Genomic DNA, 27,128 nt, shown 5'->3' with positions numbered 1-27,128 from the left:
CGTGCACGCCTGTATCTTGAATGTGCAAATATAATGCTATCGGGTGATACAAGGATATATAGGCGTAAAGATGAAAGTGTAAACAGGCGCTGCACAAGTCATGGATATGCCTGCGATGAGGCGCGTATGGTTTTGGGTGTCCACATACGTTGACGTGTGTATGTGTGATTGCATACATGTGTGTGTATGAATCTGTGTTTGGGATGTAGAGAAAACATCTTCCCTTTCCAATCATGTTTACTGAATCATACTTTAAGACAAAAATGTTTAGAAGCTTAGGTTCAGTTGCGAATTCGTTATGAACTGCGAGTTGATAGGATGCACAAACTAGAGGTGAACGATGACCTTGCACAAGAATTGCTCTATGATGCATGTTTAATGACGAAAAAAAGAACAATAATGGGATTGTAAACTACTACAACAAAAATTCCTTATGCTATTTTAACGCTTCTGTTTACTTGTATGTCCCATTTGTAATTAAGAATGTGGCAAATTTTCGAGAGTGGGTATACTGGCAGTGTACTCATCATTATCGATCGGTAAGGCAGCGAGACCTTGTATTGCCTTGTAGTCGATAAGGGCCCCAGATTAGACCAACCAACATCATCAGCAACTTAGAACCATAAACAAACAACAATTTAACGAGAAAAAAAAAAACCCGTAGAATTTCACTACTCTCCTGGTGTGAATTCGGAGATACCATACTGCGATGTAAAAAGCTAGCCGACCGTGAGGTGAGAAAAAGCTAGCGAGAGTGCCCCATGAGACGATCGACGCACATCATTCCAATGTCTTCGCTTTTAACGTCTATCTACATTCTTGTTAGGAACGTTCTCTCCCCCTGCGACGAAAAGGGTTCACGCACTCTTCAATCGCAAAGGCCAGGGCGGTCACTGGCGCGGAAATCTTGGGTAGATGTTGACATGTTCTCCCGGATCCTGGGCGCAGGCGGCGCACATGTTGAATTTCAAAGCAGACGTGTAATACGACGCGTGGGACTACGGCGAGGAGCCACCTTTCCGTTTACACTGGGTAACAATCAGACATTCTACACCTAACATACAGTATGACACGAGTCCCTTTTTTTTTAGACATGCTGAATTCAGAAAATGTGACCTGTTAGTAACTGTTGTGTTGTTTGTGGGGCGTCTATCAGTCAACCGCGCTGTGCAGATGAACTAGAAAAAGCAGCAAAGGTTAAAAGGTTAAATGTAGGCCATATCAATCATGTGATTACAATCATTTGCCGATCAAGATGTGGTGTCGTGAATAAAAACGAAAAACAAAAAACGTAGCTTAAAACGTATCTTCGTCGAAAATGTGCGTGTGGTGATGCCACGTAAAGCGACTGATAAATTTCCTTCTTTCCTGTCCATTTCGTCCACATTTTCCCAATAACGTCTGGAACTGATTGCGCCCTCTGATTGTGATACAGCCATAAATCATTTTGTACTCTAGAGAACTCTGCCTAATTATGACTAATTTTCTGTTGCGCCCCAGGGAATGCAACTAAGCGCAAATATAATGGCATGCAGTAAACATGAATCATTCCTAATGTATCTTAAGTGGTCGAGAATGATTTTCATTTTCATGAGAAAAATGTTTGAGAGAGCTGGGCACCGTTTCGTGAAATTGTCACCCCTAACAATTACCACAGTGATAGTCAGTGACCAGAGCTTCTTAGCCAATCAAAACCAAGGATTTTACTGAAATTTTGACAAGTTGTCAGGGCTGGCAACTTTCATGAAACGGTGCTCTGATTTCAGGCAGAATGATCGATCATCTATTTCATTCCTTTGGAGGACGAAGAAACGACAGTTATGACGAACATGCCATTTACTGTGAATGTATGCACTATAACTTCATTCTTCGTGTCTTTATATATCGTTCTTTTATATCGACCAATAGGCGAACATAATGATTGCTTGCCTTAGTATGTAACCACGAGAAAACTGAATGACAGAGGAAGTACAATAGGAAGAGCTTCCATACGCCTCAATATTAAGCTGCGATCTTACTTTAACACAAATTCTTCTGAAAGAACAAAGAATATTATTGCATTTACTCCATGCGGCGTGTCAGTAAATAATGCCAAGAAACCCAGAAGCAGCTCATAACGGGGAAACATTGAAACATAATTCTGTTGTTGTTGTTGCTGCTGTTTTGTTATGTCTTGCTTGAGAGGAACTGCTTTCGTTAGCTCCCGTGACGTGTCTGAATTGCCAATATCTGGCACTTCAAGCTTTGGCCGCAACATGAATCAATCAAGAGGCCGCACGCAACTTTTACACGTGCACGCAACCTCATGGGAGATGAATACCTAACTAAATATGATTTGGCAGAGTTGGTTGTTTTCGATCAGACCTTCTTTAGGAGAAACCTGGAAGGATTCGGCGAGTTTTTATCGCCGTTTCTGTTACTGTCATCAGACGACAATTACAGATGCAACGCAATCAATTTTAATGAAACTACACGCGCTTGTTGGGACAAAGCAAGGGGGTACATCATGCATTGCCCAGCGGATGAAGACTGTCTTGGACAAACGATGGTGACAATACCTCCCTCGCCTCTTGCTAGAACGTGGCGCTGTGATGTTGATTATGAGGCTCGAGTCTACCAATCACGATGTGACTGATGGAAGAAGAAAAAATGCGCCTCAAACCAAATTGTATTCGAATGTGTATTCGTTCATCCTAATTGAAATGTGCATGGGCGGAGGAAGTGCGCCACGAGGAAGTGTCAAGCGCTAATAATAGCAGCGCATTGTTTGAGGGACTGCATGGGTATAACAAAGAATAATATAACTGCTCGTGCAGAACACTTTACCGTACACACAGGGAACCAATATTCATCCAATCTTTGGTGGGGGGGGGGGGGGGGGGGGGGGGGGAGTAAACTTACAACGTTACAAAAAGTTAACTTCGTGTCGCGAGCTGTTTGACGCGAGGGGTGCTGCGGTTTATTTGAAATTCATTTTGTACGTAATTAGCCATTTGCATCCGATTGGTAAAGGCCATAAAACCATGCATATTGGTACTCAATGCAATACGCTCTCTTAATCTCCGATCAAGACATCGCTATTGTGAGGGAAGCGCCCAGCTAGATTGTTTTTCCTCAATACGTACGCTTGGACTGCGTGTATCCCTAACACGGCGCCCGGGCAGTAGTAAATTTGCATTCCTTGGGAGCCAGGGTTTTCCGCGGAAAAATTAGGAGGCAAGCAGACTACTTGATGCACACGGCGCCCCTGGATCGCGGTGGGCATGGAGTCTACCGGGAGATTTGCATATCAAGGTCTCTTCAGGAAGTTAAATCCCTCGGACGGAGCAGACGACATTTCTATGTCGGCCTGTCATCTTTCTTTTTTTTTCTCTACACTACTTTAGTAATGTTATTGGTTGCTTGGACTAAACTGTATATATCCATATGTAGCCTCAAGCTGAAAAGTTAATTTCACTCGTTTATTTAATGCGCCTGTATGTGTGCTTGTGTGTGTGTGTGTATGCGCGCAAGTACATTTCTAATTATGCTAATAAATGTTTTCACTTCATCTGCTAAAGATTGATACGTTTACCTTTTTGTGTTCTGTGTAACTGTAAGCCATTTATCATTTTCATTTGCAAATTATTTTGTTGTATTTTTTTTTTTTTTTTTTTGGGGGGGGGGGGAGAAATAACGCCATATACCAGCGAACTCCAAGTCGACTGAAAAGAACCAATCCCCCCCCCCCCACACACACACACCGGAAGGGAAAAGGACGTTGCTTTACATCTCTCTGTTAACGCTTTCGCGAGAAGCATTATTGGATATGTCTGGAGCTTCCTCCCGCTTTTGTTTTTGCCCCTTCCTGATGAGCTATTCCGTATGGGAGAATAAATACACTATTATAGGATAATAAAGTTAATGTGTGTAGGAGATTTGTGTGATCGAAATGCGTATTTAGAGGTGAGGATGCATATATATATATATATATATATATATATATATATGTGTGTGTGTGTGTGTGTGTGTGTGTGTCCATATTGTATAATATGACACACGTGGGGATAGATATGTTGAAAGTTCATAATGACTTTGTAGTTTTACAATAATCTTTATTTTGCTGTATGTGGTAATTTATACTACAAGAATCTTGGAGATTCGTGAAAGTTAAGACTGAAGATTTAAAATAACTGGAAGAAGGCAACATTGATGCGATAGCACATAATCATCATTCATTCATCTCAAACAGTACATCACTAAACTATCTCGTAGTCTTTCCTAAGATTTGTATATTCCACTCGCTTGTGGTGCAAAGAAAGATTTTGACAGTCATTAGCATGACGAATTAAAGGAATAATATTTTCCAGGGGTAGAAAAAGTGAAGAACGTGAGTGAGAACAAACAATGATAAGGATAGGTATCTATCATTTGCCCGGTTTTTTTTTTTTTTTTTGTTAAGCCAAATTCCCTTTCCCGAAGCCATCCTAAACACGAAAAACGCAGAAATTGCGCCCACCTTCTTCTGTCGCATATACTTGAAGGCAGATGCCTGGCCTTAATTCACAAGGGTTGAATAGTGAACGCCTCGGCGCTATATCTAAAGAGCAAAATTGACCTCGCAATGAATTACTGTACTCGAAATTATCCAACTTGGTGAGAAAAAAAATCATACTCGTGGGCTTTTCAGCGCTTAACGCAATAACACCAAGTCACGTGTCACCGCGTCATGGATGTATTTGTTTGTTTATTGTTCTTCTTCTGTCTGTCTGTCTGTCTCTCTCTCCTATTCATTTCTATACTATTCACAAAATGCGAGCCGGCGATGGCGCCTGATCAGCACAACTTCTCAGGAAATAATCAAATCAGTCTAGTTTAGGACAAGGCAATGAGTTTTATTGGTTGCATTATGGCGCAAAACGTTCTTTTCTTTCGAAAACGGTGTGATTTAAAAACTCAAAGAAGAATAGCATACGAAGGAATGTTCGACTGCATACGTGATATAGTTCTGTGATCATTCCAACGTTGATATTCTCAGAAGGAGCTTTTTCCGTTTTCAAATACACGTAACTCGCTTGATCTGTGGACCGTTTAATATGTATAAACACGGAAAATAAGTTTAGTTATAAGAATATGTCTCCCGGACATGTGTAGAGTTACATATATTCTCGCGCAAAACACTGTGCAGAATTTAATATACACAGCCCTTTGCTGGTTTCGCCTCACTAAGCGATTTCTGACCCAATCAGCTCGACGAAGCGCACGGATCCATTGTTCTACGTATTTGACATGCCTTCTCTCAGATGCTGGCAATTTCCTCTCATCCAGTCGAGCTCAAAATGAGTGAGGTGGTACATGTCGCAGAAAAGTGCATTGGATCGGGAATAATGCACTAGACTCGACAGGTATCATATATACATATATATATATATATATATATATATATATATATATATATATATACATATATATATATGTATGTATATATTTCTTTTCATGAAAGAAAAAGAGAGAAATACAAAGTATTGTTGAATGAACTAAAACGCAAGGGCTATAAGCCTTCCTTTCTTGCCATCGAGATTGGAGGAAGGGGACAGATAACACTAGAAAACAAACAACGACTGAAAGGTCTACTCAAAACATATAAATCCAAACAAAGTCCCACTGCACTCTATCAAGACATTAGTAAATATGCAATAGTTTCATCATTCACCATATTCTACGCAAGAAAAAAACAGAACTGAGGGGATGTTAATCACTTACAAAGTAACATGTAAGAATGAAAGGTACTTAGTAATAATGTAGTAATTATGTAGAAATATTACATTGGTCGTTGGTATTAATACAGTGTATGTGTACTGCGTGGGGAAATGTATTTCATTTTGTGTAATTAATCTGTTAATGTTGTGTAATTGTTGTCAACCTCACAAATCTGTTGCGAATACAGCTACATTGTTATTTTGATATTTATTGTGTAAGTATTTGTAAGTGTGTCATTACCTGCCATGTGTCCAGATCATGCTGTTAACCTCCCGCTCTAACTTTGGTGAACACTGTGCGGGTTCTCGTTTATTGAAGTCAAAATCACAACCAATTTCTAACAGTGCCTTGAAAGTTTGTACCGAAAATTTGAATTGCAATGATAATGTTAACACTGGCGAAGCACAAAATTCTCTTCAGGAGCGACCACATGAACTAATCAAAAGTAAAATCAATAATTTGATGAATGGTTCAATTCCTCCGCTCAGAAAGAGGGGTCTAAAATTTGCCCATTTGAATATTCGTAGTTTAATTTCTAAAATTGATGAACTTAGATTACTTCTGAGACATACATCACTTGATGTCATTGGTTTGAATGAGACATTTTGTGATTCCATGATCGATGATTCTGAATTGTATATCGATGATTATGTCCTATTACGTAGAGACCGTACAAGACATGGTGGCGGTGTGGCTGTATATATTTCCAAAAGATTCAACTATAGAATAAGAGACGATTTGAATTCATCTACTTTAGAATGCCTTTGGTTTGAATTGCATTATCCAAATAAGCCTTCCATCCTTGTAGGGGAATTTTACAGACCTCCGAATTCTCACGTCGATTTCTTTGACGAATTAGACAGGACTTTGGACTGTGCTCTCTCGGAACATATGAGTTGTATTATATTAGGTGATTTCAATTGTAATTATATGCCACACCAATATGATGTGAATGCCGAAAAAGTTATGTTTTATACCAATATGTACGGACTAAGTCAGTTAATTGATACTGCCACAAGAGTTACAAATACTGCTTCTACTTTAATTGATTTGATATTTGTATCAGACAAAGAACTTTACAGTGAATGGGGAATATTTGAGACTAGCATTAGCGATCATTATTTGGTATATGCTATTCGGGACTTCAGTGCAAAGATCCATAAAAAATCTGAATGTGCGGAATTTCGCTCATTCAAAAATCTTAATGAGGAGGAATTTTATAGTGATTTGAGAAGCGCTCCGTGGCAGGTCATAAAAGATATAGACGACGTTGATGATGCGTGGGATATGTGGTTGACTCTTTTCAATGATGTTATCAACAAGCACATACCTTTGCGCAAAAAGCGGATAAGAAAACATGCATGTCCATGGATATCTGATGAGATTGTTAAGCTCATGACGGAACGTGATAAAGTTCTCAAAGCTGCTAAATCCAACAATAGTGATGATCTTTGGAATACCTATAAATATCTAAAAAACAAAGTTACTCATCTCATGAGAATAAGAAAAAAACAGTATAACACTGACCAAATTTTACAAAATCGTAACAACAGTAAGAAAATGTGGAAGAGCTTGAGGGAACTTACGCCTAAATCATCACCCATTTCTCCCAATACCATAAAGGTTGATGATGCAGAAGTATCGGACAACGCAAGTATTGCTGAAGCATTCAACAATTTTTTCATATCTAATGCTACTAAAATTACAAAAGACCTGCAGAGGAATACTTCGCAAATGATATTTGATGAGGACAAAGGCTTTGTTCCATCTCATTCTCAATTTAATTTAAGTATGATAACGAGAGATTTTGTATTGAGACAGATCGAGCTTCTTGGCATAGATAAAGCAACCGGAGAAGATCACATCGGCTGCAAACTTTTAAAGATGACAAAGAATGTTATTGCAGAATCTCTTTGCGATATTATCAACAAATCCCTGTCTACGGGAGTTGTTCCACGTGAATGGAAAAAGGCTCGGGTAGTACCGATATTTAAAGCGGGAGATATTTCTTCGTTGAATAACTACCGCCCCATCTCAATCTTACCAACAGTGAGTAAAATTATCGAAAGGGCCGTACATCAACAACTGAGCGAATTCATGAATGCGAATGATTTACTACACCCTAATCAATCTGGTTTTAGACCATTTCATTCCACATCAACTGCTCTTGCAAAACTTGTGAATCAGTGGTCTTTGAATATAGATAATAATCAAATTTCTGGAGTTGCCTTCATAGATCTTCGGAAGGCATTTGACACTGTAGATCATGACGTACTTTTACATAAATTAAAGTGTATAGGGTGTAGTAAGACGACTGTAGATTGGTTTAAATCCTATTTAAGTGACAGACAGCAAGTGACGCAATTCAAAGGAGCCAAGTCCCACCCTTCAACTATTAAATTGGGTGTACCTCAAGGGTCAATTCTTGGTCCCCTTTTATTTTCAATATATGTCAACAGTCTACCCGAGTGTACTTCAGAAGGTGTTATAGATATGTACGCTGACGATACGACCCTCACTGTCAGTGCTAATGACGCAACAGTTTTAGAAGAAAAGATAACTGTTGCACTAAATAAAGTAATGGGGTGGATTAAGAAAAATCGGCTCGTCCTTAACACTGACAAAACTTCTGTCATGATTATCGGCTCCCGTGCTAATCTCGGGAAAATTGAAAATTTCAGTATTTCATTAGATGGTAGTCGGATTAAAAGAGTTCAGTTCACTAAATGTTTAGGTGTTTTAATAGATGAAGAACTGAAATGGTCTAAACAAATCGAAAATGTATGTAAACGTACCCAAAAAAGTGTCTGCATGATAAAGAGAGCGAAGGCCTTTTTGCCCCAACAATCCCTAAAATTACTTTATAATAGTCTAGTGTTACCACAATTTGATTACTGTTCTGTTGTTTGGTCAAACAGATTTCAATACCATACAACTAAGCTAGAAAAAATTCAAAAGAGGGCAGCAAGAATAATTTTGGACAAAACATATGACACGCCGTCGGCTGATTTATTCAAAAGTCTTAAATGGATGACACTAGACAAACGTTTTGATTTCAGCCGCGTTATGATGATATATAAATGCGTCCATAACTTAGCACCTTCGTACCTTCAGGTGCACTTAGTTAAGCCTAGTGATGTACATGAACATCATACAAGGCTAATAGACAGTGGAAATCTATGTGTGCCAAGATTTCGCTCTGATTGTCACAAGTGCAGCCCAATCGTATCCTCTGTACTTGAATGGAACAGGCTAGATCATTCAATTAGATCAGCTTCTTCCATATATTCATTTAAGAGATTGTTTAAGCAAAGTTGCTATTTGTAAGTAACACACGAAATTCATTCTGGGCTTTATCATTCCTGTATAATAGCGTTTTTTAATTGTTATTTCGGCATTCTGGTGAACTCTTGCTGTGGCATGTACTTTTTATGTTACTTTGCAATGTACAGTATGCTGGTATGTATCTACACTGTATTATGTCATCTTCTGTATATACGTTTTGCTATTTAATGTACATATGTTCATCAATATTATTCAGGGCTCCATGGAAGACCACTATTTATTGGTGAATGGACTACCCTGACAAAAGATTAGAAATAAATAAATAAATAAATAAATAAATAAATAAATAAATCTGGTATATGTCAACATGTCCTTTGTTTTACTTATCAATAAAGACATGATTACAACAAATATATATGTATATTTATCTATATCTATATATATATATATATATATATATATATACATATATATGAATATATATGTATATATATATCAATATATATATATATATGTAAATATATATAGGCCTATAAAGTGTGTGTGTGTGCTAGCTTGCTTCGTGTTTTCAGTTAAGTTAAAGTGTTTATATAACCATTCCGACACACACACACACTCTCTCTCTCTCCGACTCATTGTTCGCAGATGCATCACATATCTGTCCTGTACCATGCGCTGCTTTTCTCTTTCTAAAGCCTACCGCACACTACACAACTTTGCTACGATTTACCGGCCGTACGACATTAAGACCGGAAGTGTGACGTCACCAGCCTTGCAAGTTTCCAGTCGTGCGACTGAGTCTTAATGCCATCAGTCGTAGAGATTTGACGTGTCGAATTTTCACGACCGGTCGTGGCTTTCAGCCAGTCACGCTATACAGTATAATGTCCTGAAGCCAGAACGGTCGTGAGCGTAGCTGCGTAGTCTGCATCGTATCGTGTACGGTGTCGAGTCTTGCGACAGGTATATAGTATGACTCTGCTTGCCTCTTCAGTCGTACGACCAGCCTGATCGTGTAGTGTGCGGTGGGGGCTTTAAATGTTGCCCAAGAAGTGCTCTGCGTTTCACTTTTCAACGATATTGTCTGTTTTGGATCGGATGAAGACTTGATATCATAAGAGAGAGAGGGAATGAAAAGAAACATAACTCTGCGACTAAAATCAGGGAAGACGATTTAATTAGATTTGCGTTAGGCCAGCGGGCGATATTCAATAACGCGCCATTCTACGAGCCGACAGTCGAACGTGTCTCTTTGAGGATAAAGCACCAAGACAGTATCCACGTGTTCACTATGAAGGTGACCATGATTTCTTTGCTGAAAGCACTTCGATTTATGTTTGAATTTCAACGACATTGACATTTCGGAAGATAAGGGACTGTCATGCTGAGAACGATGCATTAAATGAATCAAATTGTATTGACAGGAAATGTCATATAATTTTTCCCGCTCTCGGTCGCCGTGCCTTTATATTACGTCTCATTTTCTCTCGGAACGATGGACATATTAACAAGAGTACCTCAAGTTTTATGACTGCCTGGGAAGCAATCAATGCGATGAAATGAACGCGCTTGTCAAGAATTAAAGCGTCATACACTGCACTAGTACGCTTTACCTTTAAAGATGACGAGTCTCATATATTTCGAAAGGATCACACGAGGTTATGAGTTTCGTTATTTTTTTTCTGGAACTTTCTTTTTGATAATGCAAAATAAATGCTCACCAAATTTGTCGTAATATTCGGGGGATGTTGGTTTTTATATTACAAAACAGAGGCACGAAGGCCCTCTTGCACAAGTAACACGGTCAGCATAAAAGTACCCTTTTGTCGATTAGAAGTGCTGTTTAGAGAAAGTGGAAAACTTAATGTTGTCAAAGTTGACATGGTTGTTTAAAAAATATGGAAAAAGCATTCTAATAAGCAGCTGATGAAATTGCTCGTTATAGAAGCAGTTACAGCTAATAACACGTTGAACGAAGCACGAAGCGACACCACGTGCGTTGTGTGGAATTTAATAGACAATTCGAGAAATGACTCTTAAACTTTAACAGCAGTGCTAAATACGATGTAAAAGGTCGGTATTTACGTTTTACACATCGCGTGACCCAACAAACATCCAATAATGATCGCACGCCCACGGGCGTATGTGAAAGGTGTGCCCATCTTGCGATTTGTTTTAAGATCCTTGAGTGGAAAGTTCAAACCGTGTAGATTCGAGGAATTTCTACCGCAAAAACATGGTTTGCGTCTTTCGCGCAATAATGAAATGTCGTGGTATTAACGTGTGAAACGCCTCCACAGAGATGTCAAGTGCAAAAAAAAAACAAACAAGAACAAGCAAACAAACAAGAGATTATGGCAACTTCATTTCACTTCTTTTCTGCCTTAAGTGAGCTTGATAGTAATTATCGTCTTGAGATCCAATATTGTGTAACCTTAGAGGCAGATTTCTGTTGTCTATCACTGTCCGTGGGTGGACTAATGGACTAATTTTTGTTTTGGGACGTTCTCTGGAAAAGTTGCCCTTTCGCAGTGGCCTGAATACATCCATTGTAATCAATAAGATTATCGAACACAGTAATGACCCCTAACTTTACATGGAGAAAGGTCAATCGAGAGAAGTATCAGGACCGAGAAATATATCAGTAATCTCTAAAACCGTGACTTGAAAGATGGCACTTTATCGATGTGGAGGGTATTCATGTATCCAAATCAGACATGTTTTCATGAGTCATTCATCCGAACGTTACATTAAGTTTTGTATTTAATGTCTGTTTCATATTTCTTGTAGTTAACTATAGACGGGAAGATGTTTTCCTGTCAAATTCGCCATAATCAAAGAAAGATCCTCACGGCATGAATGTGTAAATATACGCTACATACCTTTCCAAACGAGACACATTAAAAGTGACCCGAAAGGAATCAGAATGGAAGACAACAGGATAATAAATGGTTTACCCTGCTCTCATCTGAACCAAACGGAGTATACTCTTATCTAAATTGCAAATAACTGCAAGCGATGTTTTGCGCGCAGGGTTTGCTCACGTTGCCACGTTTATTAATCTAAGTTTGGTGATGATTTTATGTTCATACATGCGTATATCTATCCTTTCCCCTCCCCCTGTCTCCCTGTCTCTATCTATTTCTCTTTCTCTATCCCCCAGCCACCATTCTCCCGTGTCTGTAATTCCACAATATCCTCATTCTTACATTTTAATGTTTGTTTGATTGTTTATCTTTTCAGACGATTACGTTTTCCAAAGTGTTCGACTTACCTGGGTCAACGTTCAATGGGCACACGAATCCCACGTTTGCCTCGGGAGACATCAAATTATCTAATGGAATTATCGAACAGGTTGCAATAAGCGGAGAGAGAATTAACGTCAGTGACGCACGCAACGACCCAAGGTACAAGTTCAAGTTGGTTTTCTTTGTGTAACACTTTTGTGTGCCCCTTGCTTTCTTTAACGAGTGGTACACCGTCTTGTGTTATTCAACCTCGTTACCCTCAACCTTTGCGCTTGTTCATTGACGAGAAGTCGTACAGGACTAGTTAGTTTTGCTATTGTCGGTAATCGTTATTCGCATTGTAAAGCAAACCATGATCATGGCATTAACTGGGAAGTCCAGGCGATTTTCGTAGTTTTACATCATGAAGTACAGAAATCAACAGCCCCATGTTTAAATTTGTGAAATTAAATGTGGTCCTTGAGCAGAGAAACCAATATTTTGAAAAAAAAATAATTACATTGATCAAGGTAGCAGCTTCATCATAAGAAGGCACGAGTGGGGGCTCACCCTAAGAAAACATGAGTAGGAGGCTCATTATCAGAAATGTAGCAATGCAATCCATTACAATACCGCTTGCTTAACGAGGTCACGTGTGTATAGAATTTATGCATGCTTTCTTCTTTTGTTCTGCTTCTGTGAGCCCCCACTCGTACATTCTTATGGTGAACCTGCTATGTCGTCATCCTTGTTCACTGTGATTTGTTACAGATTTTGAAAACATTCTTATTCCTCATCCCAATCACTATAAATTATGAGACTAGATCTGTACTCAGCATAACTACTTTATAGTTGTTTGAATGTAAAAGTCTGAAAATCATCCGGAGGTCTCCTTTAAAAAGTAAAAGTAGTGAACCCTTCAATCATAAAAGTTGGCAAGGCCTACGGAGAACACTGAAGGGACGATACGCTCGATGGAAAATGAACTGTAGTGTTAAAATGTATATCATTGTCTTCATCATCATGGACACTATCATCATTGTCATCATTGCCATTACTGTTAATATCGTCATTATCTTACTGCTTGCTTGCCGCCTTGTTAAAGAGGAGTTTTAATGTATTCTCATTTGATGTTCGATTCATAATTTTCATCACCAGGATCGACAAGGAGTTAGACAAAGCAATGGGTTTCCAGACCAAGTCCCTGCTGTGTATGCCGATCCGCGATAATAAATACCAGATCATAGGTAAGTGAGGAGAAAAGTGGATGAAGGGGAAGGGGATATGTTGGGTGAAAATAATAATGTAGATAAAAATACTTCGCAAAGAACTGAAAATAACTCACGTAGGATATAGGATGTATTCTTCCTATCCGAACATGCACTCTTGTCGAGTTGAGCAATTTGCTGCGGGAAGTTTATTAAACGTTTTTAATATTAGAATACTTAGACTGTGTTTTAATAATTACATTTTAGGGTAATATGACAATTTTAATTTTCTAAGAAAAGGTCACTTTCGAAAAAATCTGTATTTACAGCTCTAAATGTTGCCTAACTATTAACCTTTTCGCCTCTATCATAGCACTGTTTACAGTAAACCATTGAGAGTTTTATTGGACCTCAAAATTGCAGACTTTGATCATTATTCTTGTGTCATCACAAATACGGAGAGTTGACGATATAAAAAAAAATATTTCAATGTATTCTTTGTTTGCATATCTATCACTAAACTTGCTGAGAGGAATCGGTAAACGAAATTTAGAAAGAGGAAAGGGATGCATTTTCGCCTCTCGAGGTCAGAAAAGGGTCACGCCGAGATGTCTGAAAATGATACCGCCTCACTAATGCGCTTTCGTACTTTGTCGATTGATTTTGAAGGGGGTGACAATTTTCCGACGTGTCGCGGAAGACAAAAGCAACTGCACTTGGGATATTTTTGTACGACAAAATTACACAAAAGCTTCCACAATTCCAGCTTATCCAGACTCCATTAATCTCGCTCAGTGGTTCACATAAATGTAGAATTGAGAAAAGAAAAAGCAGCAGCAGATGGAATGCACAGTTGTGAAACTCGGAGAATGAAGATTGCCAATGACAATACAAAAGTGCATCGGTAACTCTTCAAAGTGCGCGACCCCGGGGGTGGGCACTCGTGGTTAATTAGACGAATCCTCCGCGAAATTACCCGCGATTGTTCCAGGTATTCCGCTGGGAGCGGAGTTAAGTGCATTTGCATTTAGCCGTCGCAAAGGATGGAAAGCTGGAAATAAGATAGATGGAGTATATACTTTGCACGATTAACCCTCACGAAACCACCATGTCCAAATGTCATTAAGATCGTCGATTGTATGCAAACAGGTGATCAGTGGTATTTGGCGGGTTAAATAGGTGTATCGTTTCAGGCGTACCCCCAGACCTTCGATCTTCTCCCCTCCTCCCACTCGTTTTCCTTGGTGATGATTTCTCCTCTTTTTTCTTGCGGGGGGGGGGGGGGGATGCGGATGAGTAGATTTGATCCTACAAAATAAATGTGTAGATAAATATTTATTTTCGTGACAAAAACAGAAAATCAAGTTTACTCTGTAGATTAATTCTAAATAGATACTTCACAAACGACTGTTAAACCAAAACAGTGATGGTGCATTGTAACTTGCATATTCTGATCCACAAGCTTACAGTCAACTGCGCGATGGTGATGTAGAGGAATCTGTAAGAGACTGGAATGTGTGGACAAGAGTGGACGATGGGCACACACTGATGATTTTGTGCACAGGAGTGCGTAGGCTGTAGTTGGTGGATAATTCTAAGAACATTGGATCAATAGGATGCTTATACTTCCTAAAACAAACTGTATAACGCACATTATCTGGTTTCCTCGCTAAGGTTAGCTCTTCCTTGATAAGTGAGTACAAGTAAGTTTACGCTTATTACACTCATATTTTCAGCTGCAGCTCCTGGTTTCCTCTCTTATCCAAATGTTCATCATCGAAAAGTAGTAAACGTAACTGCGCCTCCTTTCATTGAAACAGTAATCATTAAATGCATCGCAACTAATATGCCACTATATACTTCCATTACTTATAGATAGGCCTAAAACTATACACTACTATAACAGAAATATGTATATTTTCATTATACTACAGTACCTGTACTACGTACATACTCCCACTTCTACGCACTATTACTGCTGCTTACTACTACTGCTACTACTACTACTACTACTACTACTACTACTACTACAAAACTACTACTATACATCTACACACATCTACTACCACTTCTACTATCATACGCTTTGCTCCATTAACGGTGAGTGAGGCGCTCCTCATAAGGTAACATGTAACATTTTCATTTTAGTTTTCGTCTACTACGGACTTGCTTGTCACCAGAGGCCATTAATTTTCTTTAATGGAAAGTGAATATTTAGAGAGAGCGTTGATATTATAAAGAGGCTCCTATAGTTGCTGTCACCAGCCCCTCCCTTCCACTCCTCACCTCAAATATTCCTTGTCCCTTGTTTCTAGTCTGTTATAGCAACAAGATCCGATTAGACCCACGTCCTCGAACATGATGAAAAAATGTACCCCATTCTCAATGGTACATGAATTTGGGTGGAAATAATAATTTTCAAATACATCAGGAGCAAACATTTTTCATGGTTTCATCTCTCCTTCTTGTTGTTTTCGCATGCATTTTATACTAAATTATCATTCCACATAGGGGCAGGGTGACGGGCTTGGATCCTGGCATTGAGCAGAAAGGCATGATGAAACGGTGTATCCAAAATGAATCTAATTATCATCATTATACCTCTTAATTTCAGCGCATAAATATTCCAACAATCATGTTGCTAATTAACCATTATGGAAGCGTTGCGCCCGCATGGATACGCCGGTTACGCACCATTTCCTGGTACGGGGAAATTTGTATCCGAGGCGTGACATCAATACTGCATCAACCCGATGGGGAGGGCGGCGGAGAATCCTTGAACATCCTCTGCTCTTCTTAAAGAGAGAGAACAGGTCCAAGCAAGCCATAGATTCCTGATAAATATCTGTAATCAATGAACTACGAGTGGAATAGATGATTGGCGGTGAAACGAACTTCAGGTTCCGATCGTGTAAGCGATAGTCCGGACGATAGTCAGAAGCAGATGACAGCAGCAGGGTTGACGCAACATACCCATTCATCATTGTCATTTTGCAGATTATTGCGATGAATCGCAGTAACGTGTAGTTTTCGTCTGCATCTGAATGTTCCTTGGTTATGTAGCTGCTTTATTCTGAATGGAATACTCTTCTTTTTTTTTCGTTTCAATCTGATGGCTCCGAGGGAAGAAGCGGAAAAGAGAAAGCCTCGGAGATTTAGAAAATGGTCCAAGACTTTGTGAAAGCAGGCTACATACTGTTTTATTGGAAAATATTCTTTTCATCTTGGAAGACATTAGACGCGTATTCCGAAGCAAGCAAGTTGGATAAAAGCAGCATTTATTTGCGATGATGAGACTGTCTGAATATTGCATTGATATCTTTCTCTGATTTGTTTGTTTATTACAAGTGTGTTTTTTTAAATAGCAAGCAGTATTTCACACACAATAAAACATATGTCAAGTTTGATGTGTGCCGGTAGATCCCTTTGATTTATCCGCTATGTCGCCACTTAATTCCACTTTGATTAACGCTGATTCCACACGAAACACGACAACCTATACTTTGTTTAGTTTATTCCAATGCGTCTCATGAATGAATGACCAATCAAGGAGTTTGTGAGTGAAAACGTTGAATGGAAAATGTCAAAGTGCCGCCAATTCATCCTCATCATGAATAAAACAATCTGTCTGCTTCTCTCGATTAGGTGTTGCTCAGGTTCTCAATCGAACAGACGGCTTTCCGTTTGATGAAAATGACGAGCAGCTGTTTGAGGTAAGAACACAGTTTGGTACCATGTATTACGAGCACACACATACATATACACACAAACCCCCCCCCCCCCCACCATCATTCCATGTCATTTTATTTCACTCATTTATTTCCTTATCCAAGAACACATAAACTATATACTCAACCCACGCCTATGAATACTAAACTATACGTAGGCCTTGATGCATTTTAAACATGTTTAGTAATGAACACCACATATTGACTGTGATCAAATTATTCTGATACATTACATAAAATTTGTATGGGAATGGTATGAGATGTAAAATGAAACACTATTTATTCAGCTCTTTTATTGCTTAAAATGGACTGCTATGGTCAATCATAATAAATTGAAATGGTAGCACATAATTATTCTATACTCACACGCATGAACACAATCATTATAATCATATACATAATGTACTCTTTGCTCGTATAAATATCATGCATGTTTGACCAAAATTACGTAGGTGCGGAAAGAGCGGACCATGTAAGAGACCAGCGATGCCACTCTGTATCCGATTGTCTTTAGTATAATCTTCTAAGGTGCTGTGGTGATGTTTACCCAAAGAGATTTTTCTCACCACTACGGTACTCACTTTTATTACTCCATTGGGTTTACCTCAGCCATACGTTTTGCATGTAAGCGCGAGCGCGCATGATGCCATGCAACCATAGGTAACAGTATGTAAGCGTAATAGTTGTCTTGGTATTGCAAACTCTGAATGCAACCCGATATGTTCAACCTCAACTCACTTGCAATCGATGATACCATGCCAAACCAGCCGCTGCGCACACCGGGTCACCTGGTTCGCATGTGGGTTGTTTTCAGAGAAATTTACTTACCCACCCACCTCCAAACACTTCAGAAATGGACCCATGGCGTATTACGACACATCAAATTCGCTCCCCTAAAATGGCGTCATACCTGTAAAACATGGCCTAAATGGCGTCACAAGGGGGAGTCCCATTCCCTGTAACGGTGTATGTTGTTTTGGTATGGCAAAGCTTGATCTAGACCTTCAATCCGGACTTAAATTCCAGTAAACTATCATTATGTAGGCTGTAGGCCCTACACGTAGTACAGCTCCTCCGCTATAGGCGAACAGTACAGCAATTCAATGTACTAAAAATAACATTATTGGAAATAGCGCTTTATACGTGCGCAAATACAGCATTGATCATCCATATCCAGGGCAGCCAGCTACAGGCTACAGCAAGCATATTCACCTTATTGTGTGAAATAGGACCACCTTTTTATAAAACACGTCGATGACGCCGTATGTCTAAAAACAGACCTTTTTTTCGGACGCAAGTCCTTTGGAGAGCGACTATATCTGTGCACGGCGCGCCGTGGCAGTATGGCGCGAGAGCGAGTTGGAGAAACGGGACCCCCAGAGAAACGCGACCGTTTGACGTATATGACAAACGAAATGCGTTTTTTTCTTTCTTACTAAGATTTATCAGTGCAGCCGTCATCTCATGCGGTAAGGAAACTTCTAAGAACCATATTGGTTCATCTGCCAGGCTCGACTGGTTTCACCTTCTGATTCAGCGATAAGATAGATTTGTTGAGGAGCATCTCACACACGTACACAGTGAAAATATGATGCATTATACATGAACAAAAAAAAACAAACAAAACAAAACAAACGCATGAGTACAACGTAAATTTGGACAACCGCGCTGAGATTTTGCATGTTTTATTTTTGCGTATGATATGTATGTATTTATAATAGGGGTCCTAATAATGTGTGTTTGATATTGTTCACATTGCAAGTGTAATGAGGTCGGCTCCATAGTCAAGATAGTTGAAAAGTTGCATAATTCCCAGCGATAAGTTAGTAATGCTGATTTTATGACTTGACAAATTATCGTTCAATAATGTAATTTCCATGCCGTTTTCATGATATTTTGATTCATAGACTAAAACGACTTTTGTGAGTCCATGACATCCACACCATGTTAATAACATATGAGTATTTGTATTCAACATCACCATTGATGAAAACCTGCTAAAATTTACACTTTTATAAATTACGGTCTTTTCTCATATCCAATTGTGATAAAACGTCTGCCATTCTTTTCGACTGATTTTAGCGTCATGATTTAAGTCAACTTAAGCATGGTGTGGCTTCAGGTTGTCATGGGCCTAAAGTACATGTTGTCATTACTGAATATGTAGCATGCAGTGACAGCCAGAGTTTTCGTTACAGTTTCAAGCAGGTAATCTTTAACTGCTGTCATTGAATTATTATCATGAATAAAGGGTTTAAAGAACATAGGGAAAGGCAACAAAAAAAAAATGACGTTAACCTGTGATATACAGGAATCCAACGAGACTTTTACAAAGCCTTCGGGATTTAGGAATCTCGTACAGTGCACGGTTTAACGTGATTATGAATGAAATCAATACCCAGCGCAGTCATTTCATATACAGTCTTGTTTCTGTAAGTTGAAGAAAAAAAAATTGTCAAACCTTTACAGTTCTTTTTTGTTTGTTTGTGTGTTTTTCCTTCAATGTGTGATTAAGGAGTGCATACATGCAAGCGACGAGAACTTCTCTCTATGTATATCCTCAACCCTACCTTAACCTAATTGTTGAGGAAAAACTTGACCTGCGGAATCTTACGGACATATTTAGCCACAGGAAGCAGCCTAGGGCTGATGAGATGATAAACTGTCCATAGTATGTCGTCACTAATGACGTACGCGCAACAATTAATCCATTTGAAATAAACGTTGATTATAAAAACATATCGCTGTCTCAAAATGAAAATACACTTCTTTACCAAACCATGTCATGTTAATTGGAGCGCATAGGGGTGCAGTAACTCTTGTCATGTCCAGGCCCGAGTAGATCGTGCATTTATTTATAGCAGATGGAAGAGCGATGTTGCGTATTATCAATAGTGCAGAGTTCAGTTGCTCTAAAAGATGCGAATCGTGCACGCTACAAGGCACTTAAAAATATCACCACGTCAGTAAGTCATGCGTGACTAATAAGAATTTAATGACGAACAACCAACAAGTTTAATTCCTATAAGAATCAATTTCGGTGTCTAGATAAACGGGTTGGTGTATAGAAGATTTTGATTTAAGAACCAAGCAAACAAAGAAAATGAATGGGATTTTAAAAAGTATCTGTGCTATATTTGTACACATGAAACGTGTTTTTTCAAATGCAGTATATGATGTACCTATTTAGGGACAACAATTCATTTGAGTATTCAAGTCGTTCGCACTCATGAGGTATTCTTCAATATCCGCGTTGATATTGACGTATTCAACCCTTCACCTTGCTTTTTTTTTCCCTGCGATTATTTCTACAAGTGGTCTGACCATAATCACATTACTCGCAGAAATTACTGCCTTAGCATCGCCTGGCAAAGATTCTTAATTTTCCGTTTTCCACTTGACCTCTTCTTATGTGCCCGTTGCTATGGCAATCCGTTAACCGTCCAGCCGCCGCCCGCATGCTGATGACACCTTGTTTCGCGGGAGTAATCTGCATTCGGAACGAATGAGCAACAGAGTTTGCCCCCCTTCTCGGGGCCTCGGCACCATTATCGCTCGTAATTTGAATTCTCCCGTCTTCTCAGGTAATCGGGGAAAATAAACGCTGCCCACCATCCTTCGCCACTCTACAAAATCAGACTCTTGCATAATGCGATTAGAAAAATCTCTCAGAAGTCATCTTAGTCCCCCCCCCCCCATTTTCTTTCTATTGCCCCACGTGACTGCCAAGATTCTTCTCCTCTTTCGATTCTTAACCTTCTTGCTCTTTGAAACCCGACCGGCTGTTATTTAATACGTTGAAGATCCGTTGATCCCAATAGTTATTGAGATTAAAGACATGGTTTTCCTGTCATCAGGTTTTGCACACGCATGGTAAATTGTCTTCATCGGACTAGTCTATATAATCAACAAGTGTTCCGTAAATCGATGAAAAAAAAAAATCCTGCGAAAATATTTTGGTGTTCTACTGAGGTAGAATAAGAGTCTGACAACAACTGGTTGAATATTCTGATAATGATTATGATGATGATAGTACTGTTGATGTTGATACAAGTTTGTACTTAATATCGACGCATCTATGTTCATATATAATGTACATTATGTCTGCATGAATCTATTTCCATAAATTTCTTCATAATATGTAGAAAAATGAATATTGAAAGTCTAATCCGTATATTGTCGAAGAAATTAATCAGAGGTCATCTGTTTATAATCTTCAATCCCTCTGTCTCCATGTTTTCAGACTTAGCTAAATGCACAATCTCCCATGCGGTGAAAATGTGCCACAAAACTGCACATAAGTCATCAAGTCCACAATGAGGTCGAACAGGTACCACGCAAAGACCTACTATTCATGTAGCATGAATTGAGCAAAACGACGTCGTATCTCCTCATTTTCATGCGCCTCATTGACATACATCCTACACCTCTTTCCATTAAATAATAAATGTCACGGATATAAATCAACTCTCTTTCAGTCTTCCATGCAATCTAACTCCTCTGGAACTTGGCGTTCATCAACAATTTATTGAATCATTATTTTTGATATGAGAGACAGAGATGAAATTTGGAAACATCCTTCACTTCTTACTCTCACTTTATCCATCCATCCCTCTTCACATCCATCTCACTTCCGAACACTTTGATGACACGTTTAAATCACATTGGGCTTCCTCCTCTTCGTTATTTTCTACTTCGTCTGTGTGTTTTTTTTTTTCCGTAAAGTGACCGTTATTGAATTTCCAAGAAATAATGAATATATACCCGATCGCTCCTCCCTGGTGAGAGTTTAATTTTGTATTTTGAGGCATCACACTCTCATGATGGTTTCCTCAGCGGAATTATAATCATATAGAAATTGTTAAAGCATTTATTCTAATGCACTACTAAATCTTTTTCTGCTAGGCTGTAATAGATCAAGCTTCTTCTTTCTTTCTTTTTTAAAATCAGAAAAGTTTACTACAATAGGCAGGGATAAAAATTTTCAGGCAGGGGCAAAAGAAAAAAAAAAAATCAGTCATGGACTTCATTTGCTCCTCCAAAGTTTAAATAGTAGCCCTACTCCTTAAGGGGCATTATATTCTATACTGTGGAATTCACTTTTAGTTTAGGCAGAACACTAAAGCTAGTGTAATATTGTGCACATATTTTGAACAAAATCAAACATACTTGAAATAATCGAAAGTATAGTGTTTTAAAAAAGATGGCACGACCTCTGAAAGGCAACTCTACTCTGTTATGTAGACAATAGGAGAGACGTTTCGTGTCTGTCATTATTCATCAATTTGTGTCGAACATAAAACTGCAACGTCGCGTGTTCTTTATTTCCAGTTTGTATGAAAACATGTGCAGAGAATGTCTGAAATGTTTTGTCATGGTGTAGCCAAATGTCACAGTCTATTTGGTATTTGATGTATTTCATCTGAACCCTTACAGTCCTCCCTTAACTCAATAATGCTACTGTTTGACTCACGTTCGCCACCTAACTACTTGAAAGTTGACCCATTTTCATCTCAAATCGCCTTCAAGACGCCTTACTTATTGCCAAAAAATAAAAGAGACAGTCAGAAAAATATTTTCTCTTCTCATTGCTTTTATGAAACATTGAGTATCGACTCTACCTATTAGTAAACAAAATAATGATAAGGTTCTTATTCATTGTCTTCTCCCGTGAACGGACTATATAGTCGTTTGTATTATTAGACGTATGAGTTTCACATGGGTAGCTGCTTTAAGCCAAGATATGAAGCACACCACACGGATATTAATTTTACAATGCTGATGAAATCTGGACACAATTGAAGGATAAAAAGACACATGCCTATTATTTCAACTTTCGAAATTTCGTTAATCTTCTACAAAATTGTTCTCTTTTGTTGCAGCTTTGTGAGTTGAATTAGCACAAGGTTATTGTGATACTTGAAAGACGTCCTCTTTGATACAGGAGAAAGAACGCCATGAAATCATTACAGCGTACATGAGTTTTTCAATTCCAGACAATACCTCATCAGGACAAGCAGACAGCTGACGTTGAGAAACACAATTCACAAGGCTTCATACACAAAGACATTAGTATGTATGCTGTATAATGCTATATCATGTTATCGCATTCAACAGGTGTTTAGACCTGAAATGCCGGTAAACAATCTAGGAGCTTTGAGTCAACGTGGGAGCTGGCAAAGCTCGTTGTGCAAGAACGACGTAATATTGGTTGATTGCGCACACTTTTTTGTCATTTTTTTTTCTTGTCAGAAACCGCTCCGGCCATTAATTTGAAAATGCGGCGACAGGACACTCCATGGCGTCCCAAATTATCTGCTGTTTCCAAAGATAGGTCCGAAAAGTCTGCGCTTGGAGCGCCATCTCAACAGCTTTGTTGAATGCGATGAATGGGGAGCTGGAAGCGCTCTGCTGCGGTTGATGTACAAAATATTCATCATTGTCATCTACTCCATCTGACAAGAAGAACCCCGTGTAAGGAGTTCATGAGTATAACCTAATAATAGAAGCAGCTCTTCTACATTTTTTCATCTCTTTTTCTCTTTTTACATCCTGCCCTACTTTTTAACAAAAATTATATATGGAGTGGTCAGGGAATATATATATATGTGCTGTATTCAGGAGAATTCATTTTCATAAGTACGTTCCAAAACGTTGCAGGCATTCACAATATTCTGCGGGCTGGGCATCAACAACACCATTATGTTCAACGAGGTGACCAAGGCCATGGCCAAGCAACAGGTAGCCCTAGAGGTCCTGTCCTACCACGCCTGCACCACCAAGCAAGAGGTTCGAGCCCTCAAGGTGAGATGCAACTCATGACAAGTGCCATGAATTTACATGACTTTACATATCATATATCCATATGTGTACACGCACACACACGCACACACGCACACACACACACACGTTCATATATATATATATATATATATATGTATATATATAGATATGTATGTATATATTATATATATATTATATAAATATATATATGTATATATATATATATATATATATATATATATATATATATATATATGTATGTATATATAAATTCACAAAATGAGCTCACAATGAGACGATTGCATGAATCATTGCGTCATCATATCACCTACTCCTGGCTTCAGTTTTATACTGCTTTTGAATAGTTTTGTTTAGAGTGATATAACTTGAGCACAGATTATTTTCTTTTTATTTTTTTCATTATTTTCTTTTTTTTTGTACGTCTGTATGCAGTACTTTCTGTTGTTGGCCCACCTAAATGCACACTGACGATACACAAGTGCCAAACCGCGATCTTCCATGTAGTGTGCTCCCTGGAAAGGTCTTGGAAGCGCAAAATTTGCATCTTATTTTGATGGCTGTTCACGAGGGATTTTTGTAAGTGGGTTAAGATGGAATCCCGCCTGACATACTAGAGTTAGGGGCAACATCATCGCCATCCACATTCCGCCTAAGCGGGCATTTCGCTGAGTCTCTCTCTCCCTCTCTTTCTCTTTCTCTTTCTTTCACCCTCTACCTCCCTCCCTATGTATCTACTTTTCTATCTGTCTATCTATACCATCTATCTATCTATCTACCTACCTTTCTATCTATCTGTCTATCTATCTCTCTATCTCTCTATCTATTTATCTATCTATCTATCTATCTATCTATCTATCCACCTTTCTCTCGATCTATCTTGGTTCCATCTTTTCATTCTTCTCTTTCCATCTGTCTGGCCCTTGAGTTATGCTACTTGAGCACAACTATCTGATCATGGCGTTAACATCATGGCAATGCATGGGGCAGCTTGTATTAGACTGGAGGTTACAGAGTGATCACAACCCGGGAGAGTTCGTAAGAGAAACATACACGGAGCGAGAGACAACCAGACGGGCACATTAAAGAAGTTAGACAAAAGGGTTGACAGGTTGAGCGAGAAGGATCAATAGGAAGATAGAAAGTGTATACGATTGAAAAATAGAGAAGAGAGAGGGAGAGAGAGAGGGAGGGGGAGGGAGGGGAGATATACAGAATTAGCCGGAGCAACAGACGAACAGCTAGACATAGATAGAAAGATAGATAGGTAGATAGATAGATAGATAAATAGATAGATAGGTAGGTAGATTTTTGATAGATGAGTAAAGAAAGAGAAGAGTAATAGATACTAACAGATACGGAATGAGCTAGAAGACGAGATGAATAGACACGTAGAAAGGTATGTAGATAGGTAGATAGATAAAGAGAAAGATAGCTAGATATTTGATGGATGAGAAGAGGGCGAAGAGTGAGAGATACTAAGAGATACGAAATGAGCTAGAGGAACATAGAAATGGATACGTAAAAAGGTATATAGATAGGTAGATAACTAGATACACGTAGACATATTTTTGATGTATGAGAAGAGAAAGAGAAGAGTGAGAGATCTAGGAGATACGGAATGAGCTAGAAGAACATATTAATAGATACATAGAAAGGTATAAAGATAGGTATAGATAGGTAGGTAGATATAGGAAGATAAATAGAAAGATAGACAAAGATAGGTAGATTAACAGAAAGAGAGGAAAGGGATAGAGAGAGAGGGGGGGGGGAGATAGAGATAAGATGAGCAATTACGTGACAGTTCTTATCATGCTCTCTCTTCCTTGAAGGACGCGCGTCTTCCAGACATCAAGAAGTTGAAGCTGACCCGGTTTGACTTCGATGATTTCTCGCTGGAGGCGGACGAGATGCTGAAAGCCTCGCTCAAGATGTACATCCAGACGGGCTTCCTGGATAAATTCAAGATTAGCATGGATGTAAGATTTTTTCTCGTAATTTTCTCCTCCCCTTTGGTTTACCATACTGTCACTCACCGCCTTCACGTCTGCCTACCCCAAAACGAAACGAAAAAAAAAATCATAATTGAAAGCTTTACCGTGACTTTTCTCACATTGATGACAGACTCCAGCATTATTGATATCATGTCTTGTCCTTTATGTTGAAACTGAGCACTACAGTGCACTCGTGAATTATAGGCAGGTATGCTATCTAAAAGTTTGATAAAATTTTGAGAGAAAAAAGTTGAAATGAGCGTGAATCTAGCCGACTAAATTGAATACCACGGGGCTTGTAACTGTAGCGTAAAAAAGTTGGGTTTCATCTTTTAATGATTAATATGATATGGTGTGGGATGATTTTCTTCCAGGAACGAATCCCCTCATGATATCGCTCTGTCTGTCTGTCTGTTTGTCTGTCCGTCTGTCTGTCTGCCTGTCTGTCTACCTGACTGTTGACTCTGTCTCTCTGCCACTACAATTTCCTTCTATAGGTGACGAGGTTTCAGTTAATCTTTACTCACTGACTTCATCTTCCCTTAGATATTCATACATGAAGTGTCTTCACATGCCTTTTGTTGACGACGGAGGTATTACGTCCGAAAATCAGCCTTTCAATCTGATACGTCACTCCATCATTTTTTCGGTGTTGGTTACGAGAATTAGCGTTTTGATGATAGTTGAGTCCTGTGCGAGTGTCAAATGAAATGAAAAGCGTCGAATTACATGTATAATGTTCACTATCTTTCGTTGCAGGTAATGACACGCTGGTTGCTGACAGTACGCAAAAATTACAGACCGGTGCCATATCACAACTTCAGGCACGCGTTCAACGTGCAACAAGTCATGTTTACTGTGTTACAGGTACGAATTCCCGCAGGTATTGTTTTTGTTTGTTTGTTTTTTTCTTGTGCTGTTGTTGTTGTTGTTGTTGTTGTTGTTGTTGTGTGTGTGTGTGTGTGTGTGTGTGTGTGTGTGTGATGCTTCTGTATTTTAGCGCGACTATCATTATTCCCACTTTGTCTTCATAGTTACGTAAAAACATTTATCAACACCAAGAACGTAGGAGATGTAGTTGCATGGTGTTGTGGTATAGGTAAAAGGGAACCCTGAGACAGCATGTAAATCGTAGAACAGTACCCG

At 38.9% G+C, this 27,128-nt stretch overlaps 1 protein-coding gene across 1 annotated transcript in view; it reads left to right on the top strand.

Moving 5' to 3' along the window:
- The window catches only part of LOC139722569 (dual 3',5'-cyclic-AMP and -GMP phosphodiesterase 11A-like), a 135,396-nt gene that overhangs the window by 86,186 nt on the left and 22,082 nt on the right, over window positions 1–27,128 (top strand). Inside the window, exons 7-12 of the mRNA XM_071633860.1 lie at window positions 12,268–12,431; window positions 13,410–13,498; window positions 17,105–17,172; window positions 23,848–23,991; window positions 25,821–25,967; window positions 26,742–26,849. Of these exons, the coding sequence (XP_071489961.1) occupies window positions 12,268–12,431; window positions 13,410–13,498; window positions 17,105–17,172; window positions 23,848–23,991; window positions 25,821–25,967; window positions 26,742–26,849 (720 nt within the window). The remainder of the gene's footprint in view (window positions 1–12,267; window positions 12,432–13,409; window positions 13,499–17,104; window positions 17,173–23,847; window positions 23,992–25,820; window positions 25,968–26,741; window positions 26,850–27,128) is intronic.

The sequence above is a fragment of the Diadema antillarum genome, unplaced genomic scaffold (genome assembly GCF_040938485.1).
Source record: "Diadema antillarum isolate AM-2024a unplaced genomic scaffold, OU_Dant_1.0 scf00000167, whole genome shotgun sequence".
NCBI classification, from domain to species: Eukaryota; Metazoa; Echinodermata; class Echinoidea; order Diadematoida; family Diadematidae; genus Diadema; species Diadema antillarum.
The sequence above is the reverse complement of the archived record's forward strand: the minus strand, read 5'-3'. Positions and strand labels throughout refer to the sequence as shown.